The sequence below is a fragment of the Branchiostoma belcheri genome, unplaced genomic scaffold (assembly GCF_001625305.1).
Source record: "Branchiostoma belcheri isolate BF01 breed outbred unplaced genomic scaffold, Haploidv18h27 scaffold79, whole genome shotgun sequence".
Taxonomy (NCBI): domain Eukaryota; kingdom Metazoa; phylum Chordata; class Leptocardii; order Amphioxiformes; family Branchiostomatidae; genus Branchiostoma; species Branchiostoma belcheri.
The window spans coordinates 1,575,601-1,587,147 of record NW_017804453.1 but is presented as its reverse complement, the minus strand read 5'-3'; the positions used below and the strand labels follow the sequence as shown (position 1 = coordinate 1,587,147).

The 11,547-nt window shown below is 39.7% G+C and overlaps 1 protein-coding gene and 1 long non-coding RNA gene across 3 annotated transcripts; one reads left to right on the top strand and one right to left on the bottom strand.

The window, feature by feature from the left end:
• Positions 1 to 233: 233 nt before the first annotated feature.
• LOC109485939 lies at positions 234 to 7,347 on the bottom strand. Of its 2 annotated transcripts, XM_019789642.1 has the most exons (4): positions 7,224 to 7,347; positions 6,834 to 6,979; positions 1,056 to 1,208; positions 234 to 490 (listed from the first exon to the last, which is right to left on the bottom strand). In XM_019789642.1, the coding sequence occupies exons 1-4, from the start codon at positions 7,234 to 7,236 to the stop codon at positions 320 to 322; spliced, it is 483 nt and encodes a 160-aa protein (XP_019645201.1). In that variant the 5' UTR covers positions 7,237 to 7,347; the 3' UTR covers positions 234 to 319. The 2 variants fall into 2 exon arrangements, 1 of the variants encoding a protein (XP_019645201.1); XR_002141165.1 differs by lacking the exons at positions 234 to 490; positions 1,056 to 1,208 and adding an exon at positions 6,130 to 6,555 and having other exon boundaries at positions 7,224 to 7,346.
• Positions 7,348 to 8,709: 1,362 nt separating this feature from the next.
• On the top strand, positions 8,710 to 10,250 carry LOC109485964. The gene is made up of 3 exons (XR_002141166.1): positions 8,710 to 8,825; positions 9,150 to 9,295; positions 9,559 to 10,250. It is a non-coding gene; the product is annotated as an uncharacterized LOC109485964 (long non-coding RNA).
• Positions 10,251 to 11,547: the final 1,297 nt, after the last annotated feature.

The following is an 11,547-nucleotide window of genomic DNA, read 5'->3' as shown; positions in this document are numbered from 1 at the left end:
TGCATGTACACCGGCTTGAGTTTGGAAGAAATACATTTTAGCATATAGGTAATCAGACGAAAAAAGCACTGTGACCCCAAAATGTGTCACGGTGCCAGCTTTAGCATGCATAATGTCTAGCGCCGAAGTCGTTACAAATTATATCATTACTGTAATGAATGGCTATAAACAATACAGTTTTTGTCATTACGTAAAGGTGTAACAAATAAATGTGTGAAACGAAACCAAAAAAGTCGTGCTTTGCCTCATCATAGGCGATTTTATTTACTGTGCACACATTCCACACCTTCTCGTTCACTTCTCTGAATAATTCTGCCACTTAAGGAATCAGGAACCAGAAAGGGTTGTTATCGTACTGTTGCTGGATGTATTCCGGAGTACGACAGGTGCCTGAGATGGGCTGGATGCCTGTTATCCCTCCCCAGCACCGCAGTCCGTCCTCACAACCACAGTTATCAGACACGTACATCAGGCTGCACACCTGTCCCTCCTGAAAGCAAAATAAGAACTTTTATGGGGATTTTTGACTTCTGGAAAGTAATTTGGGGCTTTCATAACTTTCAAGTTCACCCCTTTTCCTGTGACTGCCCTTTTGACCTCCTGACCTTCTGCCTGTTAATTTTCCCCACCCACGTGCTGTCAACCTAGTCTATCTAGGCAAGCAGCTGAAACAAAAACAAGTAGGAGAGACTTAGTAGGTAGTTATCAATCACTTTCCTTAATCTCTAGTCCTCAGTAGTAAGTACATAATGTCCCCTTCTCATATAGATCAACAAACCTATTATAGTTTTGAATCAAAAACTACTTTGAACAGTTCCCTGCCTTACACAAATGTCGTTGTTTCCTGACGACCCCCTGGGAGCAGCTGCACCTGGTGCAAACATGTAAGCAAACAACTATGCTCAATTATAAACTATTTGTCTGACGTATTTATATTAGCAACAAATTAGTTTGCATATGTGTTGCAGGTATACATGTATGTACAAATAAACGTTTGGGAAGAAATTTGGTTTGGAAAGAGCATACTGCTGTATTACGAAACATATCTGAGTTACCTGAGGTCTTGGTCCACAGGTACCCGATATAGTTGTGCCGTCCATGATGGGGTAGAGCCCTGTTAGCGGAGAGCCGTTCACGTGACAACACTGTGTACTGCCACAGTCACGGTTGGAGCTGCACGCACCATTTTCCCCAGCGATTGCCTGACCCTGGTGCCAAAATCAGAATCTTTTGATGTTGGCCACAGAATATTGTGTGGAAGTGACATTTTCCGCTTTGCTTATCGACGTTACCATGCATTGCATGGGCGGCACATGTTATGATCATACCATATGTTGCTGTGCCTTATCAAGTACAAGTCGTTTCATAGAACACATGTAAGCAATGACAAATCACACACAATTGATAAATGACTTGGTAGGTAATACGAAATTAATCAAGTAACTAAATAAATTTACTGCATGTTACAGGAACACGTTCTCACTCACTAATGTATGGTAGCAAATGCGACCTGAAACGTCTGAGCCTTCAAAGAATTTATCCAGCTGCTTGATTTATTTGGAATTATATAACAATGTACATAAGAGCAAACCTGTGTAACACTTGACAGAGCACAAAATAGGAGCAGCGAGAGAAACATCTTTTCTGTGAAGCCGCAGGGGTCACAACAGGAAACACGTGTGCGGTGGACTTTGCTTACAGCACTTATAGTCTTCCGCAAATGTACAGTCATGCTCGTCACAACACCGCTGTCCGGAAAGCAATAAGTACACATTGTACTAGGTAAATAGATATTATGAAGTAAGAACAAAGTGTCAGTTAATCACCTACAAACACAACAAAAGGGTAAAGTGTTTGCCAGGATCATTACTTCAATGCCTGAATCTGTTCTTTGATAAAAAATATTAAAAGAAAGAATACACAAAAACGTAACAGTGTGTAAAGCAACATGGTGTCCACAGGTTATGTGGTCATTTTTGCAAATAATGAGCATAACTAATAAATAGTCTTATTCATAGATTGGACTTCAGGTGGGAACGTCAAAGTCAATGTCCTCTCGAAATTCCTAGCGTGTCAAGAAACAAGTAATATTGTGCCTGGATTTCATTCACTTAAACTTGTTGGCATCTGTCCTTGGTGCTGAACGTAATATCCTTCAGTTTGTGAATCGCTCGCCAGGTGGCGTGGAGAAGAGTAAGTAGGTTTGCTCAATGGTGGCTTTCATAAACAACAACGCTAAAGCACGTTTGTGTACATTAGCATGTATTGCTTTAAGCGATATATCGGCAACAGCTTTTTTTTTGTTTTTGTAACCCGAGGGACGTAAATCTCACGACAGTCCATCTATAGCGGAACATAGGTTAACAAATACTCCAATACACTACACTTAAATCAATTGTCTGCATGTACAAACACGTAGTTACATTTGAATACATAATGAATACTATCTAAATGATAGCAGTACCATTTACATTCGTCTTTGTCTTTAAACTAGTCGTGACACAAACTTATACATAGCCATTCCCGGCGACCGGTGTAGTATTTCTTGACGTTTTATGTCTTCTTCGGCTTTCTTTTCATGTTACGGCGACGGTACGTTTGCTGAAATCAGAAAAAAATAAAGTGTAATAAATCAGTCTATGTTTTGTTTATTCCGTATTCAGGAGCGCTATGTTTGCACTTGAATCCAAACGCAGCGTACAGGTTAACATGGATGGCACTCTTTTTAGATGTAGTACTATTAATCTCTTGGTCGCTTTAAAAAAGACTGGACGAGGACATATTCTACTATGAGTATGAGTCTGTCATTTGAATATTCGTTCAGAGTTGGAACAGACGCGTTGATTGGCCAAACCTGAGTTATTTGACTGCGGCGGTATGGGATCATCCAATCAGCAGAGGCCCCGCGCAGCACGCGACGGTCGAATCAGCTCATTGCGTGACGTCATCACCAGATGGATGTAATATGTCCAGTCTTTTTGGCAGGGAAGTGAGCGAGAGACCGTATATACTACAGCTAAAAGAGCTGTCATCCGGGCTAAGTTTAAGTACCTATCTACTTGACACATATGTCCGGCAGACCCTTGTTAGAGCCTGTCTGCATCTGCCTACTTTCTACTCAGTTTTATTACACTCATATATCTATGGCAGATATGTCCTTTTGAGTGTTGCATAGCCCCTAATATAGCCCTGTATCCACGTATATCTGTCTGGGAGACCAATACATCGGCGTCAACGTCTCAATGTCAGGATCAAGTTAACATGACGCATCAGGTAGAGATCCCGAGGTCAGAATAACAAGAAGGGCTGCACGCGCCCTTGAAATATAGAAGGGTGGAGATTCAGAAAAGCCATGTAGTTAATCAATAGAAAGAACATTTTTCTGCGAACGATTGCGTGTCCACTAGACCCCGATGTCCTTGTCCCTAGGTTGCAAATCTCCATATAATCTTATCTATTTTCAGCATACGGTTTAAAGTGAGCTTTGTGAGAAGTTACCCGCTTGTGAGTCCATGTAAACACGTATGCTTACATACTAGCATGTCTGTATACACTGCACAAGAACCTTATATCTTTAAAGATGTGATATGTTTTTTAAACACTGACGTAGTTTGTAGGGAGTATCAAATTGTTAAGTATTGGATCGATAGCTGAAGGTTATTTCGGCGTCTGGTATTGAAGCGTCCATCTATTTTCTAGCACGTTACATTTAGCCTTATTTCCAAAACCGATATAGAATAATAAGTACCTGTAGCAAGCTGCATTTCACTCACTGAAAGTTCTGTATTGGGTATTAATATGAACATGCAATTAAAACTTTGAGCTGTGAAAAACAACACTAACCCCCTGGTCCACCAGTTGACTCCTGACGTTTAACGTTTCACATCTGTCCATCATCGCTGCCAGCCGCTCCTCCCGTTCTCTGGTTTCCTTTCTGGCTGAATGCAGGATGCTTCTGTCGTTCCTGAGGATTTGTCTGGCGACGTCTACACCTGGGGAGAACACACATCCACTCTAATCAGTTTCAATCAAACACAATAGTAGATTATACTGCACAGACCTAGGTGAAACTTTCAGTTTCAATGGAACTAAAATGTCCGATTTCCCATGTAGACGACAAAATCTTACTCTATCATTTTTGTATTGTTCCACATGCTATATTTTCTTCTAAACAGTTTTCACGGAGAAGTGACCCAAGGTGGCTAGATTGGAAACACAGAGCACAAAAGCAGAAGAAGTATACGTGGGTTACAAAAGCATCACGATTCGGTTTATACACGGAGGACTTACTCATTGGGCCCATAGGCATGGTGCGGCCGTTAGGAGATCGGGCTCTGCGGGAAGTCGGAGTTCTTGGCGGATGAACGATTGCCCCTGGCTGATTAGTTTTCGACAGCTAACGCCTTGTAAAATGTTGAATGCCTTCTGACATACGCAGTCACTTTTAACTATACATCCTCTAAATTTATCCTCCTCAACATGACATTGAAATTGACGTGCGCAGGTCACGCATGCGCTCCATATTCGGTCATTACCCTTGTGTATATGTCAAGTGTTATTTAGCCGGTAACTATACCATCGGGAGTCGTACCAGGTATATTTACGGTGCTGGATGTGTTGCCCGTCCGCCCGGGCCCATTGGCATACGCCGATGAGTTTTACGGTGTTGGTTTACAATAATAAGAAAGGACTGAATAGATAGGCTGTCAGAAAAAAGGCCTATGGTTATTAGGAGTGGGGTCAGTAAAACACCCTAGAGCCGGCACATGGCTGCATGTTATCATTAGAGCAGCAATTTTATAACAGCCACACAATAACGTGGTGGCTTAGTGTTCCAAAATGGTATTGAGCGACACATCCTATTGATATGATAATAAAACTGTCTGATTCTGTATAACAGTAAATCATGTGTAACATAACTCAACTGACTGGCAATAAATACAACCATTGACCTCCAATAAAGTATCCGTGGAGCAAGATATTTAGAGAAGAACTAAAACAACAATACTGTGTCATAACTAAACTAATATTTGCTGAAACGTTACAAAATGGTTGGCATTCACATTTATTTTGTCTCACTAATATATCATACATGGTTGTGTGGGTGAAAACAAGCGTCTAGCTGTACATACGTTGCATACTCCTCTGTCATACACAACCGCAATACTCAAAATACCAGACTGGTATTTATACATTCGTAACCGACACCCCGTCGATGTACGTCCTTAGCATGTCTGTCACGACCAGGCCAGCGCGTTCCGGTTTAGGGATTCTATTTGTCCACGTCTAGACTTACATGACTCTTCCATTGAAAGCAGTAACAAATTTAACCATAAACTCTTTTTTAAGGGTTCTGCCTGTACCCGACTTACAAGATTGATTTTCCACGTAAGACCATACTGATTTGATTCTACAAATGATATCTACTACTAAGGAACCCCAAAAACATGATGCGAGCGTGCAAAAAGGTTTGCATTCATTATGAAATCTAAGGCGTCAAGAAGCTTGAACAAATGACTGAAAAGGGTATGGTACTCTAAACATTGGATTCTTTATTCTTGTTTTTTTAACATCTTGTTCGGATTTTGGAATACTTGCTGATGCCAACAAATGGTAATATGAGCCCTGCTTCCCTTCCTGTAGCATCTTCGAATTCTCTTTTTCCTTCCGACTTCTATCATCCTTCGACCGGAAGAAGTAGTATGGTCGCAAACATCGCGGATGTGTAATTCATATAATCGAATCAGCGAGGCCTACATGTAACAAACCAAAATACCACAAAAGCAATTACGTGTCTGGTGACACGAGGCAGACCAGTTTAAGTATGATATTACCAACAGAAGGGGCACGCACTCTTGTCACTTTAGCTGTTACTAGAACTCGTGAAAGCCATTCTTAACAATATATACCAGTAGTACCCGTTTACAAGTTACCACTTCTTTTTATATTGCAGGCCAAATGTTCGAAATGTAAGTCTTTATGAGTAGCATAACGAGTCAACGATTTATTTTCACTCAAGATGTCTTTACAATCTCGTGGTTTCAACTACATGTATATATATATATATATATAGGCCTCGCTGATTCGATTATATGGATGACATTCATAATAACATGACATATTTTCATTTTAAACAAAAGAACTTTATTTTTATTCAATTTCATTATATTTTACTTTGTATTTCAATTTTAAACAACATATCTTGCAACCGTGGTTATAGTTAGTTACGTCATCAAAAATTTGGCGTTATTTTCACACAAATATTCACTTTCATTTCTCTCACAGTAAAACAAGTAATATTAATAGTAATATGTAACGACTGACATCACAGACAACCCTATGATGTTACAAGATAACATCGTCTTCTTGCCATCAAATCTTTTAGAGTCTATGTTATAGTATGAAATGTCACAGCTTCAGTACTCTCATTACATCGTTTTATAAATAAAACTTCGTTCCTCTTCTTTATCCAGCGTATACTTATCCAATTCGTCCAGCATATATCTACTCCGCACTTCGCTGTTACTGTAACCTCTTCTTTGATCGTCGACGTCTCTGTTTGCAGAGAAATGGTGTTAAAAGATAAACTAATGTGTATAGCCTAAGGTTACTTATACATTGTATTATAGGTGTCGTCATTATATATAAAGAAACAAGAAATCGGAAAATAATTAAGACTTCCGGAAAATATTATAGGTTTTCGTGAACCAAGGGTCAGACACTGTGCAGAGTTGGAGCGTCAATCATGCAATTCTCGGCTTCCTGGATTCCCCCATGTCAACCCCTAGTTCCTGCTTACTCCCAGTCAGAATGATTGTATCCCATTGTCTCACCTGTTCGGCTACTGTCATCTTGGCGTTGAGAGTTTCCACCCTATCCATCATGTCGTCCAGGCGGCTCTGCCGTGTCTCCAGCTCCCACATCACGTTCTTCAGACGGCGTTTGTTGTCACGAAGTTCAATCTTGGACAGGTCATTCACTACAGCAGAGTATACAGCAAAGATAATATTTGTATGAGAATACATGTTATCATAGAGAAATCATAGAAAAAATTACTTTTCATATACACGGTGTCTTATTACGAATATTCATAGACATGTTGGTATGTTAAACTATCACATACTGTTCTCTTGTAACCTTGCAGAGTTATTCACTACTGGATCTAACTGATCACTAATAATATTATCTAATATCTAATAGAATATTCAGGTAGTTCAACTCACGGTAGAGAACCATGATTGCTTTCGTACGTCGAATGTCAGCTTCCGTAAGTCGTTTGCACTTGTTGTTTTCCACTGCGTAATTTGCCTGCTTTTGCCGTATTTATAGGATTTGGGGTGGGTGGGTGGTGTAGTGCCTTCATCAGCAGCAAATACTGTTACATGAAGACACGTGGTGTGTGGTATGTGTCATGTGTCATGACTTCAAGTATGTTAAAAACAGGACGTGCCTTTGACCTTGGACAAACAAGGTTACCCTGTAAATCGTGAAACTTTCGCTGTGTTTTTTTCTAGGTTTTCGTGGTGACCTCGCCGCGAATCTGTCTTCCTTGTATGATCGTTCTACAATTTTTTTCAACCGCGAATTTAAAGCACCGCCGAAAACTCTCTTTTTCTTTTACCACAAAATAAAGGGACCGCGAAAGTTTTAAGATTTACAGTACTACTTTACTGCTATTGCTTTTTAAAATTTGGATTTGCTACTGTAATGTGAACATTTAGCACAATAATGTGTTCATAATAGATTTTTCATTAGGACGCTTTGACTACTATTATATGTGAACCCACTTATACATGTATGGACACGTGCACTTATACTTTTTCATTGAAAGTCATGCACTTGTCACTTTATGGTGTGGACATTCCTATGATGATTCATGATTCTGCGTAACTGTGGCGATCAAAAATGCGGCACGTCAACTATTCACGTCTATACGTGACTCGGCTCTTGAAATAACAGCTGACGTTCACTTTTAAATGATACACTAACTTGTTTTTGCTTCCAAACGTTTATGCCTTTTTAAGGCAAGAATCCACGTGATAGAAATGAAACTTGTGAATGGTATTAGTGACTATAATAGAATAGCTACATCATTAGAATCTACCATACCATTCGCATGGTAATTCATAAGGCAACAGTATTTTTGTTAAGATGCCGTGAGGCGATTGGTCACACTGAGTACGTGAGGGCACTGACCATGGGCGTGTCACGTGGTAGAAGGAATCTGACGTAAATTACGCTTTGCACGTACTCTAGTTGTTTATCATGGGATATGACGTCATCTCTCGCACGAGTATGTTGTAACGGAGACAGAAATATGTAGAATGGAGTTATTTAAAGTTACCGAGAGTTCGAGTGAAACTAAAACCAGGTGGATAAAGATTAAAATTCCCAACTTCTTACTGGTACATTTAGTCCTCTCTTATAACACATATTCAGTTCAGTTCAGTTAAAACACATATTCAGTTCAACACATATTAGAGATGGTTATTTCCGGCAAAGCTGTGTGCTACATTGGTGGACAACATAAACGTCATGGGCCTTGACAAGCCAATACCAGTTACTACCGGTTATTTTCCAAGAAGGCGTCTGTGTTTTTCCAATATTCTCAATGCCGCAATGCCGTCATATTTGCGTCAACATGCCGTCTAATCATAGACACGCTCCACCCAAACCGGAAGGCCGGGTCTATAAATTGTGCGAACCGTCTCTGACAGTAAACAGCCGCATCTGAAAGGTGGATAAGCGAAGAAGAAGAACCAGCAAAGAGGAATCGTTCTTTGATCAACTGAAATCATATAGTATAAAGAAGATGGGCCCTCTAAGTGAGTAATTTTCTTTTTGCTTCGTGCAAGCAATACTTCGTGATAAGTTGTGCGTTTTCATAGTGCAGTCGATGTTGGAAGTTTTGAGCATTTTAACTGTTTTGCAGACGTTTTATTCCTTATTCATCGCATTTTTTTAATTGTATCAATCTTCATTGTTCATGTCTCATTCTCTTAGCGTAACAAAAGTTCTCAGAAACCAACCTCTTTTTTCGACTAATACCAATCTAAGTGAAAATAAAAGAAAAGCTTTTTATGGTTGTAAAGTAGTATATAAAGAACAGAGTAACGTTGGCTGACATGTACGTCCTTTTCAAACACCAGGCATAAATGTTGCGAGACAGTTACTCCAACGTCAGATGCACGTCCTTAGAACTGTGTCCAATGACGTCAGAGAGAGGGAGGAGCGACTGCAGTGTATGCAGGACAAGGTGGAGACTCTGGAAATCAGAAGGAGACTCCAGGAGAGGGTACGGACAACTGGAACATTTATTCTTATGTATAAACTTATCAGTTGAGTGCTCACGTCTTCCTGCATTGATTTGTTTTGCTTACAACTGCAAAACATTAATAAAATACAATAAAAATATCAAGAACGGCTCTGGAATATGGCAAGGGGTCTGGGTCTTAGGGAGGGGGATTCCTTTGACGCACTTTTCTGGCAAATCCCTACTAAATAAATGGGCATTTATACTAACAACCTGTCCTTTATTTTTACTGTGCTTGACTACAGACCCGCATCAGACAACCAACAACTCAACGTGCCGTTAAGCGTCACCAATGACAGCTGTATCATCACGGACACTTCTATAGATAGCGTCGCATCATCATGATGATCCGCGTGTCTTCTGATGAGGGTTACTCGTATTCCATAAGTTGAACGAATGGATATTGAGGTGATACGGATCATCGCATCGAAATCACGCTTAGCCATTAATAGCCATTCCGTTTCTTCTCTTGTGTTATCACTGAGATGTAATGTCGTCTTATAGAGGCATTCCACTCATTCATTTCTCCAAACTATTTTAGTTATATTACAGATAATTATGTTTTCCCTGTCGCCGAAGCATGGATATATATGTTAAGCTAAGCGTGTTCAGCTGATGATCTTATCCATTCTTGATTGAGTTCATGATATTTTCATGATGTTTTAAATAATCTTTACGTCTGTTAAGTCTTAAGTATTTGATGTATATTGATGTACAAGATGACCGTTAATTGATTAGTCCTATTGAATTTAATCGCTGTCAAGTATTATTTATGTGAAATGCTATGAAGAGGCTTTGCCTTCAAAGGTAGTAGATGATGGGCCGTAACTATGACAATGTAGAAATTATTTCAGAAGTACATGCATAATGTGACATAATGTATTCAGGTAACATAATGTATTCAGGATGAAATTCTAATAAAAAAATCTCAACCGTACCATTCCCGGCTGTTTATCTGCTAATAATTAGTTACTTGTTGTTATGATAAATTTTCTAAAAATACATGTATGTCATGATGAAATATATTCTAATGCCAGATCTATCTTAACTGTTTTTTAAACTATAGGTAGGATTTATTGTTGACATTTTTTGCTATGGTCTAATACAAAGAGTGAACCTATGAAAATACGAAAATAATACTTAAGGTATATTGCTGACGCGTCATTTAGGACATGTCATTGCTGATCGCATGTGGTCGTGTGTTATTGGCGGACGCTGGATGGAATATGAGGCCAAGCTGTTGCTCTCTTAACCTTCCGTAAGATAAATATTTAGAGAGCGAATAGATTTGTCACATCGCATCGATATCCTTATGTCCGGAGCGACCGTACTGAGCGGCCAACATTGGATTTGAGTGATCCCTATAACTACCTTCGGACATGATGAAAGAATTCAAGTATGATTTAAAGACAATAAAAATAATAAAAAGAAGATTCTATGAAATCCATTTAGCAATCCTTATTCTCTCATCGGTCGCCCAGTGGTCGTAGACGGGAAAATGTGAAACTGCAACCGTTCAACAGCGTCAGTTCATGTCAGTAACCCGTGAGGAATGCCAACGTGGAGCCAGGAAGCGAGTCTCGGGGGTGCCAACATCGAAGTCAGGGACAGCCATCACTAAAGGGCCTGTCATCTACGATTTTAACGTGGTAACCTCCTACATGTAGCCTCCCATAGAGACTAAACTATGATAATAACGCATCCCCGGGTGTCTCCCTGTAAAACAGGGGTCATCATTTATTGGATATATGTTATATATATAACTTTTACGATCCCCGCGATGGCATGAACGATTCCGCCACAATCGTTTATCAAGTACATAACTACAGTATCTACACTGAAGTTCGACAAAATTAGGGTTTTCCCAGCCAAGGACATAATATAAAACCTGGGGATTAGTTTGTGCGTAAATCACATTGGATTCGCCGTAATAAAACGACGACTTCCTGGAAAATGACGCCGGTAGTGCTCATAACAATAACAAGTCATGGCCAGTTATGATTGACAGGAGAAAACTGTTCAAAGTGCTTTTGCGGACAACTTTTGGTAGTAAGTTATAACCAACAAACGAGAGAGAGGCCTGTATACCTTCAACGACATAATAGTACAATGTAAAATCAGTGAATATGAATAAAGAAGAGCTTTAAAATTAATGTAACAGCAGGTGTTTTTAATGGCCGTGTTCACCGTGTTCCATTAGGAACGGTTTATTTAACTTCCCCCCCCCCCCCCTC